The 22,196-nt window shown below is 54.5% G+C and overlaps 1 protein-coding gene across 4 annotated transcripts in view; it reads left to right on the forward strand.

The window, feature by feature from the left end:
- Nucleotides 1–21,916, forward strand: part of NTN3 (netrin 3) — a 32,643-nt gene extending 10,727 nt beyond the window's left edge. For all 4 annotated transcript variants that reach the window (XM_085592622.1, XM_085592621.1, XM_085592620.1 and 1 more), the window contains 5 exons: nucleotides 6,369–6,557; nucleotides 12,235–12,384; nucleotides 13,338–13,391; nucleotides 20,027–20,101; nucleotides 20,345–21,916. In XM_085592622.1, coding sequence (XP_085448748.1) covers nucleotides 6,369–6,557; nucleotides 12,235–12,384; nucleotides 13,338–13,391; nucleotides 20,027–20,101; nucleotides 20,345–20,673 — 797 coding nt within the window. In that variant the 3' untranslated portion in view covers nucleotides 20,674–21,916. The remainder of the gene's footprint in view (nucleotides 1–6,368; nucleotides 6,558–12,234; nucleotides 12,385–13,337; nucleotides 13,392–20,026; nucleotides 20,102–20,344) is intronic.
- The last annotated feature ends 280 nt before the right edge of the window (nucleotides 21,917–22,196 follow it).

A 22,196-nucleotide genomic window follows, 5' to 3' on the forward strand; every position in this document is an offset into this window, starting at 1 on the left:
TTTTAAACATTTTTGTTTTCTGGGGCTGAAATGCTAAAGCAGATCATCAGAGTAGGAAGCGATGGGTGCTGAGCCAAAGCAATGGAGTGTGCTTGTCCAGAGATGCTGGGGAGCATCTCCCTGTGCTGCAGGATTGGGAAAGGCTCAATCATCTTCCTTGTATTGCTGCAGTTTTTCTGTAAGAGACGCAGTGATTCCACCTTGAGCCAAATCACCAAAACCCTTCCAAAAATCACTGGTTCTGTAAGAGATGCATCGATTCCACCATGAGCCAAAGCACCAAAACCCTTCCAAAAATCACTGTTGTCTTCCAGCTAGTCAGTGTGGGACCTCAGCGTGGGATGCCCCTGTGGGATTGTCTCCCTTGAGCAGCAAACTAGCTGTCCACGGACCAGAGGGGTAATTGCAGCAGTTCCTTGTGAGATGTGCTTGGGGACAGGGAGCAGGCAGAAAAAGCTGGCAGAGGTTGAGGTTCCCAGTTTGAAATTTCATCCTTCATGTTCAGTCTGTGTGGTGGTTTTAGCTTGTCTGTCCTTGCAAAGGTTTCACTAAGTTAAAAATTTTGTCACAAAATGAAACATTTCCAAAACATCAAACTGGTATTAGTTGGCTCTCCTGCTCATGAATCTTTATGGGATTTTGGTGGAGACTTTCGCTTTTTGTCTTGCTTTGGGATGGAGCTGGGGGATGCCAGAGCCCCGTGAATGTCTGGAAGAGGGAGGAAGAGCCTTTTGCTCCTCCTGGACAGGAGCCCAGGTCTCAGGGGGTGGTGGGAAGATGGAGACAAGGGAGAGCTGTACCATTAATCAGCCTCTGAAAGGCTCAGTGGATGTGCCAGAGGTCAGAAGGACTTGTTAGTATTTGTGATCGATGTCTTGTTGAGAACCCAGCTGTCTGCTTCAATATATACATGTTACAGCAGATTTCTTCTAAGAATGGCTAAAAAGGCAGTGGATTCAAAGCAAGTGCTGGAACTGATGCTTTAAGCCACCTCATGCCCTGTGGGAATGTGTCAGCCCTTGTGTTTTTCCACTTGTTTCAGAAAGATCAGTTTTGGAGTTCAGAAAAAACCCTCCACTTTGCACCCTCGCAGGGCTGCTGCAGGTCAGGCAGGGGAGGCCTTCAGCAGGTGCATGAGCCCATGGAAACCCCCCAGGACACAAGGAGGACCTCACCCTACTGGCTGCCCCCTTGTACTCTCCACTCTGCACCTGCCTCACTGCCACATCCTCCAGTAAAGCAGCACGATAGAGGTGGAGGTGGCTCTGCTGGCACAAAAGGGGTTAAACCAGAGGAGGCTTATTTTTGAGTAGCATCTGCAGGTTTTCTATCCATCTCGTCCAGGGCGGGGTGAGGGTCCCTTGCTCTGAGCATCCAGTCCCCAGCTGCGTCACCCTTTTGGCAGATGAAGCTGAAAAGATAAACGAGAGAGGGAAGAGGAGGCGGGGCCGCAGCGCCATCCCTTCAACCCCCCAACCCCCGACAGCCCCGCACACAAAGACCCTTCCCCGAGCTGCGTGTGAAAGTAGTTTTTTCCTGTTGATTCGCTCCCCTTCTTTCTCCCTTCCCTCTCTCGGGCTTTGTGCCCTCTCTGAAGAGACCTGAAAGAGCTTCTCCATCACCCCCGCCTTCGAATGGCTTAGCGGCTGAAAGCTGGATTAGCTTCCCGAGCCTTCCCCTCTGTGCCTTTCAACAATGACATCTCCCCAGCCAGCATGAACAGACGCAGCAATTAGCACCAATTAAAAGGAGAGGCTGCCCGGGAAGTTCCCTTTGCTCAGCCTGGGGGCTGCGGAGTTTCGGACTCTGTCCTGTGGTCAGACAGCGCTGATGCTGACTCGTGGTGGTGGATGTCAGACGTGGCTGGGGAGTGGGGAGGAAGAGGAGGAGAGTGGGTGGATGCAGGGGCTTGGCAGCTCAGTGACAGCCCAGGGGCAGGGTGGGGGATCGCAGTGCCCAGAAAGGGGGTGAGAATGGATCCACGGGGTTGGTGCAGCTTCAGGTCATGTTGGGATGTGTTAGCTCTTGGCTCTGTGCTCCCCAGCACTATGCATAGGGGTTTTCCTCAGTCCGGTGCATGGGAGTCTCTGCCTGCTCCAGCAGGGGACAAACTGATGTCTTACAGCATGGCACGATGCTGGGATATGCATCCATTCAGCTGGAGGTGAGGACAAACATTTGTTGTTTCACTAGAATTTGTGCCTCGGTGAATTTGTGCACAGGTGAAGCAGGCAAGTACTACCTGAGGTCTGAGCACTGGCGCATGGCACAACCCCACCACGGCAGCCGGGGGGTGGCTGTGGCGTTCGTGGGGACATCACTGTGCTGCAGTGTTGAGTGGGTCAGCGTGAGTTTGGCAAGCAGGAAGGTTTGGGGCTGTCGCAGCCAGGACAGTGACAGTGGATTTGCCAAGCTGCTGGCTTGGCAAGAGGGCACTGTGCCAGCTTTGTGCCGCAGAGTGCGCGCCCCGTGCCCGGTGGTTGGAGATGATCGGCCCGCAGGCACGAGAGGCTCTCCTGACACACCACAGGGGCTGCGTGTGCCACAGGGAGCTTGCCCTGCCAGTGTCGGGACGCTCTGTGTGTCCAGGGCAGGGAAAAGGGACGTGTCCTCAGCAATGCATCCCCCCAGGTTTTAGCCTGAGACGGCTGTGCGAAGGACAGTCCCAGCAGAGGGGATGGCAGGAGCAGAATTGCCAGAATCCTGGGGACCCCCCATCTTTATCTCTGCAGACTTACACCTCCGCCTCCCCACCACTGCTGCCGGTTTCAGCCTGCACCCGCGAGCTGCCGGGGCCAGCCCGGCCCCAAACACCCGGCCCGGGGAAGGAGGGGAAGCGGATTAGCACAAGGCAGTCACTGGAAGTAATTGATGCACTCGCTGGTGATGCGGGAGCCCTTGTTCCCTTTGTGGCCGCCGCGGCAGGAGCACTCTCCGGAGCACCAGGATAATGCACGGGTCTTGCTTTGATCCGGGGCCTCGGCGGGGAAGGGGCGGCGCTCTCCTGGGAATACCTCGCAGGCTGCTCGGGGGGATGCGGTGTTCCACCCGGGATCTCGGTGCCTGAAAACACCGGTCTCCGTAGCAGTGGTGGGATTTGGAGGATCACATGTAATTCCCTTGTCCCCTGTGCCCCTTCCTGTACATTTTCCCTTCCATTGGGAGTTCCTCTGGCTGGGCTCTCTGCACCTATTCCCCAGTAGACGTGCTGCAAACCAGTGGGTTCCCAGCAGCACCAGCCGTGGTCCGTTCCTGGGGAGAGCAGGGGGATAGGGGGCAGGTGACTGGCTTTGGGATGTGGGCAGGCGGACAGAATGCCCCTGCCACCCCTTCTGGACACTCACCCCGAGTCGCAGCGGGTCTGGAGCAGGGGAAGGCAGCCACCCCGGCAGAGATTTGCACTTGTCTGACCACCCTGAGTCCTGCTCCTCCCGGGATGGGGCTGGAGTGCCTGAGCCTTGTCTTTCACAGCCCCTTGGGGGTTTCTCCTGCTTCTCCTGGTGCTTTGTGGCAGGAGCAGAGTGAGCCCTTCTCCCCCAACACTTTCCCCAGGATGGCGGGGCAGTGTGGATGAGAGGAAAGAGGCTGTTCTGCTCTCAGCTGCTATGGAACCGAGAGGTGCAGCCTCATCCTGCTCTGTGTCCCAGCCAGGCTCTGCTCCAGCCAAAGCAGGGGCGTAGCTCAAATCTGCTGCGGGTTGGCAGCAGCAGCTGGTCTAGGGTTTCGCTGATCCGGCTGCCTTCCCTAATTATTCCCAGGGAGTTTGTAGGGGCAGTGAGCCTCGCTCCCGCCCTGCGGGCTCCACTGCCTGCCCCACATGTGCCTCCGTGCATGGCACTGCCTGTCCCCTGCCAGAGTCTCTGTCCCAAATCACCTCGTGCTGTCTGTCATTCCAGGCTCCTACATCTGCAGCAGCCTGGAGGAGGAGGAGGAGAGGTTTTGGGGTGGCCAGGGCCTGGGAAGGGGTTCAAACACCATCAAAAGGAAGACAAAAGATTGCTCCATTGCAAGGTGTCAATGTTTAATTAGTCTATTATTGCAAATTATTAGATCTTGTGATTGTTTAATTGATCATATGATTGTTTAATTGATCATATGATTGTTTAATTGGGCATACTGTACAAGGGCGGAAGTGTGCTACCAGGTAATTAGCCACAAACTGTGCAATTAAATTCTTATTAATACCCCAAACAGCAGGGAACATTCAAGCCCTTAATTAGTGATTAACAGGAGACAGACAGAGCTTACAACTGCCTCAGTACTGAGGAACAGTGAGAGTATTTAGCTGGGTAAGTGGGGGACCTGTCTGCCCTGATTAGCTCCGGGTGGCTGCGCCAGGGGGTGAGGGGATTGCCATGCGTGCTGGTGTGACCCTGACAGCCCTGAGTGGGGACAGCCACCCAAGCCAGGGTGGCCAAGCCCAGCCAGGTCCCCCTGTTGGCTCTGGAATCCCAGCATGGCAGCTGCCAACACTGGCCCAGAGCGGCAGCCTGAAGGAGAGGGGATAATGCTGGGCTACCAGGGGAGGTTTCTTCCCCAAACCTGGCTCATGGGATGATCAGAGGATCTGCAGCATGTTCCAAGGGAAAAGTGGTCCTGGGGTAGATCAGGATGTGCCAGGGTCAATGATGCCAGGAGAAGGCCCTGCCAGTTACTCTGTCACCAATTAAACTGGAGGCAGAGAGGAACCTGCGCTGAGGGCAGTAAATCATTTACCCAACAGTCCTCCTCCACTGCCTATTGCCTCCCCTCTGGGCTGCCAGCCTTTCTCCTTCCCCAGAGGATGGTGGGGGCATTCCAACAGGGACACAGAACTGCCTTTTGGGATGACCTCACTTGCCTTTCAGTGCTGCAAGGGGAAAACAAGGCCCCTCTCCTCCCAAAAAATCGCTCCTTTGCCACAGTTCTGTAGCAAAAACCACCTTGTCTTGTCTCTGTCCCACTATCTGGAGACTGTAGGAGCACCCTGGCTGTCAGGATACTTTACTGTGTCTCTTCCAACCCTGGCAAGACTGTTTGAATGTCAACATCCCCTGTTCAACGTCATCCTGTGCTACCGGGGGCCTCGGGCAGTATATGCTGCTTTCCCACCATACACCACAACCCAGAATTTGCCTTAAAAATCCCTATTTTCCACTGTCACTAGGAAAAAAGAAAATAGCTCAAAAGGAACAAGTCCCTGAAGGTACCTACAGCCACACTGGTGTTATTTTGATGCCTGCCATGTGATTTCTCACTAATCTCATAACTCAGGGGAGCTCTGGGGGCAGCCGAGGTTTGAGTGTGCTGGCACTAACCTGCTGCTTTACTCAAGCCTCCAAAAACCTGTTTTTTACGGTTGGGGTTTACTCTTTCTCCCTGCAGCGTGCCCGTGGCCAGAGCGCCGGGGCAGGCCAGGTGGTGTTTGATCTGTGCGGGTGAAGCTCCGCTGGCGGCGGGGAGCAGCTTCACATGGCCGCCAGGCCAGGCCCAGGCAGTTAAATCTGGGCCGACACGTTAATGAATTTCACAGTAAGCCTGGAAAAGCTCTCACCCAGCCTCCATTTACCAGCACGGGGAGGGGGCCAGGGCTGGGGGAGCAGGGCGCCACGTTTTGCCAAAGGAAATCTTGTTCCCATTATCTTTTTGCGAGAGTGTTAAGTTGGAATAGGCAGTGCTTTGCCTTTTTATCTCACACACATGGAATCGACCAGGAGGGCTGTGTGCTTCCTGGGGCTAATTTCTGCATCCACATGTAAGGGTGTGCAGATGTTTCTGTGCACATCTGCGTGTGCCTGCCTGTGGGCACGTGTACAGCTCTGGGGGTATCTTGGTGCATGTCTGTATGCACATATATTCATGGGTATGTTTGTGTGCACGTGTGCTTGTGCATGTTTGTGCATGCACACACAGGGACGTGAGCACACAGGGGCTGCTGCACAGGTTTCTCTCTGTGTGTGGCTCAAGTATACAAGATAGAGCCATAAATATAAAGAGCTGGGGGCTCGGTTGCAGGGGAGGGCTGTCACACAGCCTGGCATGAGGTGGGTGGTCTTTCTGGAAGGCCGGGTGGGCTGCCAGGGAATGGGCAGGGAGGACCATGGGGCTGCGAGTGCCCAGCTGGCACTGCCAAACTGCCTGGCTGCAGCCCTCCATCCCACACTTGCTTGCCATCAGCCAAGTGGTGCCAGTTCCTCTGTCCTGACCTCATGGCACCAGCCCCACAGGGTGGTGGATGCTGCACATCTGGATGACACCTGTGCTGTGCTGTGTCCATCCCAGCCCCAGCACAACCCCTCACTGCAGTGGGGGACACCAGGGCAGTTCCAGCCCACTCAGAGGGTCCCGAATTTCACCCTCAGCCCTCATCCTCTCCCCTTCCCTCACAGCCTGCAACTGCAACCTGCACGCGCGGCGCTGCCGCTTCAACATGGAGCTGTTCAAGCTGTCGGGGCGCAAGAGCGGCGGCGTGTGCCTCAACTGCCGGCACAACACGGCGGGCAGGCACTGCCACTACTGCAAGGAGGGCTTCTACCGCGACCTCAGCAAGGCCATCACTGACCGCAAAGCCTGCAAGGGTAAGCCGGGGGGGCTCCGTGGGGCCAGGTGAATGACAGAATCTCTCTTGCTATCCTTGCTCTCCCTTCCCATCCTTGGGGTGTCCTGCTCAATTTGGCAGCTGCAGGTCAGCTCAAGCCACCACCGCCCTGATCTCCTCTACCACCCCAAGGGCACCAGGCAGGAATTACACTTTGAGCTCAGTATCAACTCGAGGTGGAGGAGGATTATAGGAAGGGAGAGAGCAGGTTGCCAGGAGCCTGGGATGGTTCTGGTGTGTTTGCAGTTGCTATCTCCATTGGTCAGTATTTGGAGAGATGCTGGGGAGGTGCTGAAGCAGACATGACTAAATGTGCTGAAAACCTGTCTCTGATATGGACGTTGTCTGGGATATAGACATGCTTGGAGTATGGTTTCCCGGCTCTGGAGGGCTGGGGATGCTGGTGAAAGTCACATCTCCCAGGTGGGCTGTGGGGCTGGACCCCACATTGTGTTTTTCAGCTGTGGGATGGCTCTTGGCATCTGTTTTTGGGGAGACGCTGAACGCCGTGGCTCCTGGTAAGTGGCCTTGAGCTGGCCAGGAGCCACAATGGCTCCAAACCATCAAACTGTAGTTTGACCTCTCAAGGTCCCTAGCCTGTGCTAAACATCATGGGAGCTGTACCTCTCCTCTCCCTCCTCTTAACTCCTGGCCAAGCCTGTCTGGTTCCTCTTCACTCTCCCTGCTCAGCCTGTCTATGGAGCCTCTTCAAAACAATAGTTTCACCAAAGAATTTGAGATAAGAAAACACCCTGCCTGTCCCCAAGGACTGTTGAGATCCAGACTGGAACAGAAATGGGTGGGCAGAAAGTCACCCATGGCTGTTCAGAGGCTGAGAATTCATCCCTGATCCCTGTTTTTCTGTCTTTGATTGTGAGCCCCTTCTGGAAGGGAGTACAGTGTCCCTCTCAGATCTCTTTCCAATGCATTTTGCAGCTGCAGGGGCACCAGGCCCCTTCACTGCTGCAAGAACACGATGCTCATGTGTTTATGTAGGGCCTTCAGAAATTACTGGAGCTGGTTTTGGACCACTAACATTGTGGGCGTGGACCCGAATTGAAGGATTTGACTTTTGGGGTTCCCCTGTTAAGTGCATTAGTGCTGTTGGAGGTCTGGCTCACTCAGGCTGGGATATAATAAAAGAAATCCCTCCATTGCCTGGTCTGTGCCAGTGCCTCTTCTCATCCTTGCTACTGTCGGGAATGCTTGAGAGGATGGAGTGAAGAGAGAAACTTCCCATGTTTGTATAGTGTCACAGCTGGAGCAGGGCTGAGAGGACACTGGCAGGAGGAGCCCTACCTGCAGCCAGCTCATTAGCAAACTGAGCTAATCATTTTCAACAACTCAAGCAGCTGACTTGCCACGTCCCCCTCACAGCCCGTGTTCCCAGGGACCACAAGTCGTTTCCACCCTGTGGCCTTGGCCAAGCCATGCCACAGTTATGGCCGTGGGCATGGCAACCCCTGGCACCACATCATTGATGAAGATTGTGTCAGGTGTCAGCCAGGTCCCAAGCTGTGCCAGGGGCCAGCATCCTCAGGGTGACACACAGGAGACACTGGGAGAGAGGAAGAGGAGGAGGCAGGACAAGGTCCTGACTGTCCTGATGGTCTGTGGCACAGCATCCCAGAGTGTGTCCCATTCCCAGGAGGGGTGCTAGCTCTGCTGAGGCCAGGGATGGATGGCAGCAGCCCCCAGGTCCTGCTGCAACACCACCAAACTGGGGCAGCTGCAGAAAAATTCTCTTTTCCATGAGGATTCCGTCAAGTGCTGAGGGCTGGTAGGCAGCCCCGGCTCTCCCCCAACACTTGAGAGGCACCAGGGTGGCTGTGCTGTCTCCACCTCACCCTTCATCTGCTGGAGGCAGCACCTCACCTCCCAGCCCTCCCCAAGGAACACTTTCTCCTTTTCTTTGGATTAGAGAGGTTTAGGTTGGATATTAGGAAAAGGTTCTTCCCCCAGAGGGTGCTGGCACTGCCCAGGCTCCCCAGGGAATGGGCACAGCCCCGAGGCTGCCAGAGCTCCAGGAGTGCTTGGACAGCGCTGCCAGGGATCCCCAGGGTGGGATTGTTGGGGTATCTGTGCAGGGACAGGAGCTGGATTCAATGATCATATTTGGTCCCTTCTAGCTTGGGATAGTCTGTAATTCTCTGACCAGCTCCTTCTACTTTTGCTCCAAAAATGATACAATGCCAAGCAAAGTGGATGCCCTGCAGGCATGCGCCTCTCCAGGGCCCCCAGCACTCTATTCCCATTCCCTGGGCATTGAGTAGCTCAGTTTTTGCTCCAGATGAGAAAGAGAGAACTTAGCAAAGGGCAACAATAGAAAAAATGCCAAAACCTAATAAAGCAAGCTGGATGTGGCTGGGACCAGGGAGGATTACCAAATATACCATGGTTTGTGGGAGCAAGGCAGCTGCAGGTGCAGTGTTTCCTACCTGGCTATGGCTCAAGCCCTTCTCCATGCAGGGAATGGGGGAGGCAGAGGGTGCCTGGCTGGTTTGTGAGTCTTGCTCCACTACCCTCACAGGGCAGTAATTGTGAGCATTACCGTGATGGAAAGTGTATCTGATCCAAGGTGGCTACTCTGGAGGGGACCGGGTGGGCAACGCATCCCAGGATTTGATGGGATGGCACGAGTGCAGATGCTGCAGCACAGGAGAAATGGCAGCCAGCAGTGTCTGGGCTGTGGAGGAGCAGAGGAGTGGGACAGGTGCCCCCTGGTAGACAAACCTCTGTCCCTGTGCCAAGCCACGAGCACAGCCTCTGCCAGGCTGGGCGGAGGTGGCTGCTTCTGGAGGGCTGGCAGGGTTTGCCTGTGGTTTGGAAGGCCTGCAAAGCTCAGCCAAGCCAGATGAACATGTGCACAGGGCTGACCCCTGCCATGGTGCATATGTTGAGGAGGACCTGGCAGCAAAGGTGGTATCCTGGGTATGGGGAGCCAGTTCCTTGCTGTCCCTTGGAGAACAGAGTTAATAATAAAATCCCTGATGCTTTTGCTTCTTTGGCTGCCTCTCCGTCAGTAAAGCAGAAAGCATTTCCACCCCTCCCTTATGCAGAGGTGGATCTGCTGGGATTGGGAGCTCCTTAGAGGAAGGGCAAGGTCCCAGGTGCTGGCGATGGAGAGCTGATGCTCCCAGAGAGGCATATAAATACATAGGGGTGTGGCAAGACAATTTGGACTTGTTTTTTCCAAAGATATGTCCCATACCTGCAGCACAGGTATCTACACTCCTGCAGGAAAAAGGCAAGGTGAGGATTGTGGATGTTGAGAGCAGGCGTGGAGGAGGTGGATGGGAACAGTGTGCTGTGGATTTGAACAAAGGCTTTTGCACTTGTCACAGCACTGGCCCGGGGCAGAGGCTCATAGAATCACAGACTGGTTTGGGTTGCAAAGGACCTTGAAGATATCTGGTTCCAATCCTCTGCCACAGGCAGGGACACCTTCCACTAGACCAGGCTTCAGAGGGCTCGGTTAATATTCAGGAGGCAAATCAGTAACCCAGAGGCCAGGAACTACTACATCTTATTTAAACAAACCTCAGCATGTGTTACTAAATAACTCTTCAACTACAGTTTGCCTCTGCTGGGATGCAGCATCCTTGAAATAGACACAAAATCACCAGCTGCAGATTGTGTGGAACTGAGCAGAGCCCTCGGCCACTAGCCAGTGAGCGAGCAGTGCTTCCCTCCCACTGCCAGCATCGCTGCTGGACCCTGTGGGATGGAAAAGCTGGGAGGATGGAAAAGGCAGAGCAACCTTCAGGATTAATTCAATGGTGCTAATTGAAAAGTCAAATAAAGGATGGCTGTGCATTAATCTCGGTAATTTAAACAAAGCTGTAAACTGTGAGCCTTTCTCCAATGAAAACTGGTGAAGCAGCAGCAGCTAAGCCTCAAGATGCAAAAATACCCTCAAAATGAGGTGCAAGACATGCTTTCTGGCAAGCACAGCTTGATGAGTTAAGCTCCAAGCTAGTGACTTAATCCACCATTCAAGCTCCGTGGGCCAGATCCTGGCAGCCAGAGGCTGGGAGCAGCAGGGCTCGGTGTGTGGGCAGCAGCACAGAGCTGCACCGTGCCCCCAGGCCTGCCTTCCCTGGGGCTGGGATGGGCTCTCTGAGCCAGCCCCTCCACAGGATGAGGAAGGACGGAGCAGCTGGGATGGACCGTGCTGCAACGCGGGACGCGTCAGGGGAAGCACTCTGGGGTACTCATCCCGTGGGAATGGGAAGGAACTGTGCATTTTTGTGAGACTGGGGGAAATCCCACTATGGTAGGGCAAGTGGGCAGAGATTGGTCTGGAAGAGACCAAGCTCATACCCTGGTGACTCTGATTGGTTGTGCACTTTAACATGAGCAAAGCTGCCTTACTTACCAGTCTGGGTAAAACATCCGGAGTCACTGAAATCCGCCTTCCACCGCATGCAGAGAGATCAGCTTAGATGAACTGGATCCTGATTGGGCTGAGATTTATGTCTGTCCATAAACTTTACACCAGGAACAGACCACTGGGGCCCAAGAAAGGCCCTGTGTTTCCAACAGCCCTGTGTCATGCCAAGACTCCCTTGCTCGCTGCCATTTATTATCACAGCTGAGCCCCCAAAATATCCCTGTCAGAAAGATGTCCGCTTCTACTCCTAGCCAAGATCTGATAAGGTTGGAGCATCTGGTCCCCATTAGAGGCTGCTTGCTCTGGTTTCTGCTGTGTAGGAGAGGGGCTCAAGTGCCATGGTGCTCCTACCAGTCCCATCTGGTGAAAATTAGGGAAACGGTAACATCAGGGGACTGTGGGGGCGGGTGGGGGTGATGTTTTTGTTTTGCTTTGAAATCACGTTCAACTCTTACACTGATGGAGGCCAAGATAACCTCCTCCAGCTCACTGCCAGCCCAGCTCCAGGCAAGCAGATGGTTAGGTCCTCCTCTGAGCAAGCATCTCCTTCCCACATCCCTCCATGCAGACAACCCTCAGTGAGTCCATCATCCAGTGTGACGTGATGGAGCATTCTTCTGAGAGCAAAGATAGCTTTCACCCACCTCAGGTCTGGCTTGTCCCTAGGGAAACTATGGTAGAAAGGTGTGGAGTCATCCTTTGCCCAGGGTCTTCAGGAGTCAGGAGGGGCATCAAGGGTTATGAGCTTGAGAAAAACTGAGAAAACTTGCTTCATTCTAAAACCAAGACAAGGTTTATTGTTTGTGTAAAAACCCAGTGTTGGTTCAGCTCCAGTTGACTTGAAAGCTCAGAGGTAGGGGAGCAAGTGGAGAAAATGTTTTTTACTGCTGTGCCAGGAACATCTCCCTGGAGTTGAGGTGGGGGGAAGATCTTAAATGAGAGCTGGTGGCTACAGACACCTGTGGGAATTGCAGAGGCTCCAGGTATTCCTCCTGAGCATCCCTGCCAGCAAGGCCATACCCTGGCCACTCCCTTTGTCCACTCACCCTCCTGCCTGTGCTGATCACAGCACGTGGGGCCACGCTTGGTCTGGACCCATGGGACCAGCTGGGTCTGTGCTGTGCCAGCCCCAGCAGCTGATTTCCAGTGGTGCTCTGGAGGGGTCCCCCTCCTCTTCATCGTTCTGGGACTGCACCTGGGGTCCAGTTTGGGGTTTGTGTTGTGCCTCCCCTCTCACATAGCCATTTCTCTCTCTCCCACCCAGCTTGTGACTGCCACCCAGTTGGTGCGGCTGGCAAGACCTGCAACCAGACCACGGGGCAGTGCCCATGCAAGGACGGCGTGACCGGCCTCACCTGCAACCGCTGTGCCAAGGGCTACCAGCAGAGCCGCTCGCCAGTGGCCCCCTGCATCAGTGAGTGCCCCCCACCTTGTCCTGCACTCAGGGACCCCCACAGGCACTGGGGGATGCCCCCTTGGTCCCCCACTCACCTTGGATGGTGAGTGGTGGGTGGGAGGCTCAGACAAGAGGCTGTTTGTCCTTATGGATGTTCTCCAGGAAGCAATCAAGTGGGACTCTCTAATCACTTTCTGGGGTTACCTGGGCTTCACCTGCCCTAGTGCAGGAGGCTCTGGATGATCCCTTGGGTCAGTGCTTCCAGGTGGCTGAAACAGCTCTGCTGGATCCCATCCTTGGTACAGCACGTGCCCTCCTCACCCAGCTGAGCCCTGAATGTGGTCACTTCTGGGGCAAGGCCAGAGCCTACACTCAGCATAAAACTGTGTTTATTGTCACAGTGGGTTTGAATTCGACCCAAGTGGCTGAGGAACAACTTCCCACCCTGCAGCTTTTGCTGGGCTGCCGGAGCAGTGGCAGTGCAGGTTACTGGTGGAGCTGGCTCCTCTCTCTCATTTCTTCTAAACTCAAATTTGAGTTTAGGAAAGAAGCTCCCCCCGTGTTTTTCTGCCAAGAGTCCTGAGAAAGTGTTATCTTTTCCCACATATATCCCCATGCTGGACAGCCTGAGGTGTGCTGGGATCCGCCAAGCACCCATCTGATGTCCAAAATCAGTTCAGATGAGCTGAGCACCCGGGAAGCATCCATCCCTGACGCACACATCCTCACACAACTGCTTAGCACCCTTGGGGATTGCAGAATTGCAGCTTGGCCTAATTTACTGAGTTCAGTTTGTGCATCTCCAGGTCTATTCAAATGGTCTGCAATGGTCAGGTCAGATTCATCCCATCATCTCTCATTTGTGACCAACAAAATCTCTTTGTGGCCCATTTTCAGAGGGCTTTTGCCCAGTTATCACCCCCAGAGCTGCAGATCTTATCCTTAAGATAACCTCTCCCTTTCTTTTCCAGAGATTCCTGCCATCAACCCCACCTCCCTGGTCACTAGCACAGAGGCACCTGCAGGTAAGTGCTCCATGTCCCTGGCCGAGTCCATGGCCTCAGCCCTGCCCAGAGACCTGGGGGCAGATCCCACCTTCCATCTCCCTGGCACAGCACAGAGGAGGGCTGAGCTCTACCAAACCATTTGGCAAAAAGTTAATGGTAAAATGTTTTGGTGAAAGATTTGACTGAGATTTAAAATCATGTGTATTTCTTGAAAGGAACTAAGACTGATGGACTTTTTCAGGAAAAAGCCTTGCCAACCCTTAGCAGGTTAAGGCAGGGATTGTGACATATGGCACCAGTGGGTGCTTGGGAGCTGGCTTTGCTTAACCTCCTTTCGTCAGCGCCAGTGCAAGAGGTTTCTCCTGAGTGTCCTTGGCCTCTGCAAGACTCCAGCTCTTGGGAGGTGCTGGGGCAGGGGAGGTCTGGCAGGTCTCAGGCAGGCTGCAGGGCCCCTGTGCTGAGGCACAGGCTGCCAGGTCTGGACCACAGAGGGACCAGTGTCACTGCTGTGGTCACCCAGAGAGAGGTGACAGCTCCATTGACAGACTGCAAGCCTTGCACAGGCTAGGGAGGCACTGCTATCATGGTCCTCAGGGCTCCACAAGAGCTGCCCTGGTTGCCCAGACTGGAGTGGAAAGGTTGGCATCTCAGTATAAGCTGCAGGTTCACTTCTGCTCCTGCAGAGGCTTGGCTGGAGCTGGGCACTGCTGGGTGGGTGCATGGATGCACTGGTGCTGATGGATTAGGGTCCTTCTTCCAGCCAGGCCAGGGACCAAGGTCCCACAAAGTGACCTGAGCTCCTACCGTGTCATGGCACATCCCAGTGGCACCAAGCAGTGCTGTGCCAGCCCCTGGATCCAGTGCCACCATGCTGAGCCCTCCAGTGCTGCAGGATGCATCCAGCAGGGTAAAGAGGGCTGTAGCAGGGCTTTCCTCCCTCCCCTCCTCTTCCTTCTGCAGTCCGCTCAGCACTGCAGTGTGGTTGTTCCCAGCCATCCCGGGTCTATCCCCTGTAGGGATTTCAAGCCAGGTGGAGGGGGAGAAGCTGGGAAAGAAGCAGCCCCTTCCCTCCTTGGGCCACCCCTCTTCCTGCTGTCCCCAAGGGCCTGGTCTTCCCCTGCATTCCACTGTGTTGGAATAGACATCCCAAACAATCCTCCACTCCAAGCCATGGCACGTGCTCCTGTGAAGACAGCAGCTCCCCAGCCCATTTTTAATGAGCAACTTTCCTGTCCCCTGTTTGGGGTACATCTATCCCAAGGAGGCCTACTCCTTTCTTGGAGAGCCAGTGCTCTGTTTGTATCCATCTCCCCAGCTCTCCTTACCCTGACCACTTTGCCTTGGCAGTGGAAAATGCCAATAGCCTCTTCCCAGGCTGGTGTGTGCCTGGGATGTGCTCTCCAGCCCTCTGGGAACGTTTGCCAGGATAGCCACTGCAGCCCCGTGCATGAACTCACTGGCTGAGGGAGAGAGCCAGGGACGAGGTGTGTTGAAGAGATGGAATTTTTGGCCCCTCACAACAAGGCAGACACTGAGGGGCTGGAGTGTGTCTAGAGAAGGGAAAGGAGCTTGGAAAGAGTCTGGAGCACAAGTCTGATGAGGAATAGCTGAAGGAAATGGAGGAGCACAGGTTGGAGAAAAGAAGGCTCAGAGGGGACCTCTTCTCTCTCTACAACTCCCTGACAGGAGGGGGCAGCCAGGGGGAGGTCAGGCTCTGGTCCCAGGGAACAAGTCATAGAACAAGAGGAAACAGCCTCAATTGTGCCAATCCTGAGGGGATTCAGGTTGGACATCAGGGAAAATTTCTTCCCTGCATGGGTTGTCAGGCAGTGAACCAGGCTGCCCAGGACAGTGGTGGAGTCACCATCCCTGAAAGTGTTCAAAAAGCAAGTAGATGTGTCCCTTTATAATGTGATTTAGTGGGCATGGTGGTATTTGGTTCAAGGTTGGACTCAATGATCTTGGAGGCCTTTTCCAACCTTAATGATTCTGTGTTCCTCTGGCAGGAGTAAATGTGTGGATGGGGATGGAGAGGGGAGATGCACAAGGAGGAACCTGTAGCTCCTTGCAGAGCAGTGCTGGCTTAGCACACGTGGACCCCAAGGAGTAGTGCAGAGCCTGGGAGCTCTGCACAGCCTGGCACCCCACCCAGCACCTATGGGCACTGCTAAGCCCTCACAGCCCTGCCCCTCGAGGCTCTGGAAAAGAGGGGCTGTTTTCAGGACAGTGAGGAGCATCCTTGCCTGGATCTGGCAGAGGTTTGACTCCTCACTCTGGCAGAGGGGGAGCGATGAGACCTGGAGTGCACATCCTGCCCAGTGGGAAGATGCTGAGCTGAGGTGATGGTATGGCTGCTGGGGGGAGCTGCATGGGACAGGGCAAACCACCAGCACCTCTGCTCCTGCCTGCCCTGCCCACCCTGCCTGCTGTGAGGAGAGAGCTGGGAACATCAGGCTTTGGGAAAAGGAAAAAATGAGGGGACAGAGTAAGAGATTTGGCCAGTTTCATTGCCAGCAGAGAGTGCTGCGTGGAGCAGAGTTAATCAAGATGACTCCCCTCCAGTGCTTTATAAATAGGAACAGTCTCACAATGATGTCTGAGCTGTTCAGCTGCACAAAAATAAACAGCACTGGCGGAGAGCTGTGTTGTTTACTTTGTTTTAGCAGAGCAGGTCTGCCTCAGACTGCATCCAGTTTATCTATGGGTTTGTTGGTTTAAGATTTCTGGCTTCTAGTTCAAATATCCTTAATGCAATGTAGCTGCCTCTGCCCAGAGTCAGTGCCACTGGAGGATCAGGGGACCCAGTGGGGGTCCTGCTGCTCCCTTCACTGGTGGGATCAGAGATGGGGGTGGTGCTGCCCTGGCTGCACTGCCAGGGTTACCTGAACCTGGTGTGCTTGTCCTGCAAGCAGGGCTGCCAGCCATGGCCCTTTCTACCCACAGCCTGCCTGCTCCCTGATGCCCCTCTGCCTGCATCCCTCTGCCCAAGAAGCCCCCAGCTGTCCCTGAGCAGGACACTCCCCAAGGGGCCCTCAGCACCTCAGGCAGCCTCCAAGCCCCTTCTCCCCCCATTTCCCCGCCTCCTGCCCTGCCTCTGGCAGCAGGTGCTGTCTTCAGGAACAGGAGGACATTGTTCAGGGCTGCCATGCTCAGGTGCTGGGCTTCCCACCCTCTCCCCATCCTCCTCCCTGCTGGGGTTCAGTCCCTGGGTGTGTCCAGGCTTTTCACTGACATTGCCATCTTCTGCATCACTTTTCCTAACTTTCTATTGCCTTTTCAATTTTCCAAAGCCTTTGAGGTCCGGCTTTGATGTCTGTGCCTGAGCAACTGACTGTCTTGGTGATGAAACGTCCTGGGTCCACTTCTCATAATTTTTATTATTATTATCTTAAAATATTTTCCACTTAGTGAAAAAAAAATAAAATCCACGTTCCCCATTAGCAGAATTAACAAAACTAGTGGAGTGCAAAACAGGGCTTTAATGGAATTCAAAGTAAGCAGTAAAAGATTTGCAGCCATAGCACCTGATTAAGTTACCTCTCCCTGAAAACAAAATATTCCTTTTTTTCAAGGAGAGAAGTAAACCAGATGTACAAACCTGCCACCTCTCACATACACGCTCCCCCGCAGGGATGGGGAATGCCCACGCCAGGCCAGTGGCTCTGGTTTTCAGCTGCCTCCTCCCACTCTGCACCTGTAGCATCTCCCAGGGATGCAGCAGGTTTAGAGCTGAGGCTGTAGCATGTTCCAATGATACATTTGTGCCTGGGATGGAGCTGTAGTGCATCCCAGGGAGGCAGCAGTGTCAGGGATGGGGCTGTAACCCATCACAGTGAGGTCTCAGTCTCAGAGATTGCTCTGTAACTTGTCCTAGGCATGCATTAGGGCCAGGGATGGGGCTGTAGCATATCCTGGAGATGCAGAAGCATTTCAGGGTTTGTGGGTGCACTTTCATGCCATGGGCTGTGTCAGGTCTCTGCTGACCCCCAGCCCTTCTGTGGGGCTTGGCTGCCCAATCCAGCTGCACAGACACAGCAGAAAGGCAGCTAAAGCAGCTCTTCTCCACGCTGCCCTGTGGAATTGTAAAGCCACGGGCTCTCAAGGCCTGGCTGTGGGAGCAGCCCCACCAGGCACTCAGCATCCCAGGGAGGATGATCCATGCTCCACAGCTGTGTTGTGATCGGGACTGGGTGGCTCCCGAGCAGAGACCTCCCATGGCAAAACCCTGCAGGAACAGAACAGGGTGCTCAGGGAGAGGCAGTCTGGCGAGGTGTAGGCAGAATCCTTCTGCCCTGACATCCCTTGCCACTTTGCAGCCACAGTACCCATGTCTGCCTCACACCCAGAGATGGAGGAGGCCATGTGCTCAGGGCTAAGGAACAGAAATGTTTCCAGTTATTTGGACTTTTTTTTTCTTCCCAAGTTTCTTAGATAAGTGGAGCAGGAATTGATTCTACATTCGAGGAATGTTCCTCCACAGCACAAAGCCGTGGTTAAAAAAAATCCCTAAACTAATCCTAAATTGTTAATTCCCAACACCATTTTCTGGCTCCTTTGAATCATAGTGTTACATTGTTAATCATGAGCAGGAGCCCAGGACAGTTACAGGACTTTTTTCTGCTTTTCTTTCATCCCCATTGCCAAGGGAAGAGGGTGGCATGTTGGCTGAGTCTGCCCCAAAGCCCCCTCGCAGCACACATCACCCCACACTCCACTAGCCCAGCACCCCTCATCCCAGCCCAGGCCATGCTCCAGCTGAGCCCCCAGGCCATGCCACCCTCCTCCCCACATTGCCTGGTGTCCATGGACAGGCCTGTGGCAGCTGGTGCCAGGTGCAGGATGGTTTCTGTGCCCCTTTGCCTGGGGAGGAAAGGGGCTCCTGTCCTGATGGGCACTCCCCAAAATAAGGTGGGAGGCTCTCCCTAGAGTCCCTTTCATGGGGCAGGAAAGGGAGGAGTGGTGTGTTGGGTTGGAGCTGTGGCCTGTCTCAGGGTGCTGTGGGGTCTGGGATGGGGCTGTGTGTATCCCAGAGAACACAGCAGGCTGAGGCTGTAGCACATCCCAGGGATGCAGTGGGTGAGGGCACCTTCAGTGCCATTGCCAAGCAGTCCAGCACACCCACCCCCCTACATGGGGAGGCCCCGAGCCCCCTCTGTAGCCACCTCAGCTCTTTCAGGGGAGGCAGCAGGGCCAAGGCAGCTCTGCCAGCCCAGGCAGAGGGGCAATGTGGCAGCATGGGGGGGCTGAACTGAGAATCAGAGCTTGTCCCCCTCTGCCAAGAATTAGCTTCATGCTGCATTGCTTCTATCACTGACAAATTTGGAACAGGTGGCATGAAGTCCCAGATAAAAAGGAGCTGAGCAGAGAGGAGAACAGCAGAACCCAGAGTGAGTTTGTGCTCCTGGGCTTCTTTCTTTCCTCATTTCTCTGCCTCCCCTTGGCAGAGTGCTCTGTTATTCCCCATCTTCCCCCACAGCTTTAGCCCCATCCCCAGTGATCACTGTGGCAACCCACAAACAAAGACAATTTCAGAGGCTGCTGGCTCTGTCCTGGGACACAGGGCCAGAGCAGAGGGAGAACCTGCAAAAGGCAGAGAAAAGAAGAAAGATGGGCTCAGAAAAAAACATGCTATTTGGAAAGAGATAAATTGAGATGTTCAAAGAAAGAAGGAGAACAGGGCTGCTTCGGGCAATTGTTGGGATCAAAGGCTTTGGGGAGAAGGAAAGAGGCATTCCCTTCCCTCCCTCTGCTTGAGATGCAAATCTGGAGGCTTTAGAAATGCACAGAAAAAAGCTTCCTGGAGGACAGGAGCCTTGGGAGACAGCAGGGTGGTGAAGGACAGCCTGATGACCTGCCCAGCCCCTCTGGAGCAGCCTGAGCAGGGGATGCCTAGGCAACAGGAGTGATGTGGTAGACCAGGGTCACTTCCCTCACCTGTCTCCTTCCCACAGCCTGAGTCCCCTCCCCCTTGTGGAAACCTGCCACAGGTCCCTGGAGGGACTACCCCCTGAGCGTTCTTCCCACCACTCTGGCCCCTGAGAGCTGAATCACTCCGAGGATCATGACTCCCTTGGTCTGGTGTCACACCTGCCTTTGGATCTGCCCCCTGTGCGGCTGATTGTGGGACTGGTGCCAAATCCTCTTTTCCTGCATCACCCAGGACTGCAGGGTCACAGCTGTTCTGTTGACTCTCCTTGGCCATGGTCCCTGCCAGCCCTCCATGGAAGCCACTATCACCTCACCTGCATTCCTCCCATCCATCCCTTTCTGTGTCTGGAAGGAGTCTCCAGGCTTCCTCCACTACCCCTGTGCTGACTTATCCTGCAGGACACCATCAACCACAAATGACAGAATCTGCTCAATGCACCCAAGGCCACCTGGTTTCTCTTCCCAGTTGGTGTGGCATCAGCCATTCGTGCTGGTCTTTGAGCCCCAGGCCCCTCTGAGGTGCCAGGGGAGCAGCTGGACTCAGCAGACCCCTGTCTCCGGCAGTGCTCAGGCCCTGGCTCAGGAGGAGTGAAGTACCTGCCACCTTCTGCCAGGCTGGGTCTTGCTGCTGTCCCCTCCACCCCACTCCCTCTTCCCATGTGGTGGGATGAGTCCCCACGAGCCTCAAGCCCCTCAGTGCTCAACCCACTGTTCTTCTGCCGCAGACTGTGACTCCTACTGCAAACCTGCCAAGGGCAACTACAAGATTAACATGAAGAAATACTGCAAGAAGGACTATGGTAAGGACCTTCAGCCTCCCCTGGGCTTTGGCCCAGAGGCAGATGAGGGCTGGCTGTGGGTGGGGCAGATGAAGGCATCCAGGGGTTGGAGGACGCTCCATATGGAGAGAGGTCTCCAAATGAGCCCTCCCAAGGTTGCAATGGATGAGGCAGGTGGGACTGCTGGGGAAGGGCAGTTTCTGTCCTTTGGGGGGAGCAAGGCAAAGCATCCCCCATCACTATGCCTCTCCCTTTTTCCCTCAGTGGTCCAAGTAAACATCCTTGAGATGGAGACGGTGGCCAACTGGGCCAAGTTCACCATCAACATCCTCTCTGTCTACAAATGCCGTGACGAGCGGGTCAAGCGCGGTGATAACTTTTTGTGGATCCACCTGAAAGACCTGTCCTGCAAGTGCCCCAAGATCCAGATCAGCAAGAAGTACTTGGTGATGGGGATCAGCGAAAACTCCACTGACCGGCCCGGACTGATGGCCGACAAGAACAGCCTGGTCATCCAGTGGCGGGATGCCTGGACACGCCGCCTTCGGAAACTGCAGCGGCGGGAGAAGAAGGGCAAGTGTGTGAAGCCCTGAGGGGTTTGCACCCACCCTGTCCCCCAGCCCAGCTGGGCACTGCCAGACGGCGCCCACAGACTCTGTACATATATATAGTGTGACTGGACTCTTTGTCTATAGTGTATATTTTGGCAATGGTTTCCTGTTGTGTGCGTGTGCACGGGTGGGTGTGCGTGTCAGTCCTTTTCTCTAAGTGTGTATTAAATATAATGCAGTAATGACAAACCTTTAATGAGGAGCAAAGTGGAGCGAGGTCCTGTGGGTGTCTGTCACCTGAAGCGCTTGAAGGGGATTGATGTCCTGCTCCAGGCATTCTGGAGTTCATTTTCAAGGCTTTTGTATTCCTTTTAACACAGTTGTCTTCTGCCCAGTGCTGACATCTCAGTTGATACCTCTCCCTTCTCCAGCATCCAGGGTATGATTCTTCCTCACTCTGAAAATGTGCTGCTGCCAGACCTCTCTCTGCCTTTCTCCTCATTCAGGAGATACAGGAGGTCAGTCTTCTGTCCCTCATTCTGATATGTGGGCAGGTGGAGTGGAAACTGTCCAGTGCTGCAGAGTGTCCAGCCCCAGAACCTCCACCAGGAAGGAAAAATGAACTTTTACAAGGCCTTATTCCCCGGTGACCATGGGCTCACATGGACGAGTGCTGCTAGCTGGGGCAGGACCTGTGCAGTGCTGCAGTGCCATAGGGAGAAGCCAGGCCCTGGCAGTGTGCTAGTGGCCACTACCAGGCAGGACTGTGTCCACCAGGGAGAAGGGGACAAGGGACAGACCTGGCAACCCCTGGTTGCCACTGTCCTGGTGCCTAGTTCAGACAACCCAGTGAAAAAGACCTGGACACACCATTTTCCCCTCCCATGTCCATCTGCTCCATCTGAACCTGAGCTGGAGTAGCCAGGCTGACCGGAGCCATTGTGTATAATCATCCATCCACCCAGGTCTATGTGCCTGTATTCTCACCTGGTACCAACTGACATAATTCCACCTGTTTCTGTTGAGATGACACCAGGTGACATCTGCCTTGGTGTGCATCTTCAGACCTGGCCAGACTGTGTGCTCTCCTGGGAAGAATTGCTGTGGCCAAGGTTGTCCAAGGAGATGCACAAGGCAGAGGTGACAGGAAGAGAGAAGAGTTTTCATTGATCCACCTCTAGGCTTTTGTATCTTCTTCACCATGTATTAGTCTCTGGTTAAACAGACATCTTCCCATGTTGAGATTGTAGTGGTCTTGGCTTAATAAATACAAATAGTAATAATAGGTATTCTGATAATAGATACTCATTTCCACACAAACCTTGCCTTGCTTATTGAATGGCTCAGTGAGGGGTTGTAGCCTCATGGTCTTCCATTAAACTTTACCGTTTCCAGCCCACGGCAACTTGTGTGGACTCCCCATTCCAGGGTGGTTCTTCCAGGCTTCAGCATCCCAGGGTGGTGCTGGAGCTTCCAGCTGAAGAGACTAGTGGGGCACTGTTTGGTTTCAGGACAAGGGGATTTGGGGAGTGAGGATCTAGGCCCTGGGGATGTCTGTGTGGACA

The sequence above is a fragment of the Lonchura striata genome, chromosome 14, assembly GCF_050655825.1.
Source record: "Lonchura striata isolate lonStrDom1 chromosome 14, ASM5065582v1, whole genome shotgun sequence".
NCBI classification, from domain to species: Eukaryota; Metazoa; Chordata; class Aves; order Passeriformes; family Estrildidae; genus Lonchura; species Lonchura striata.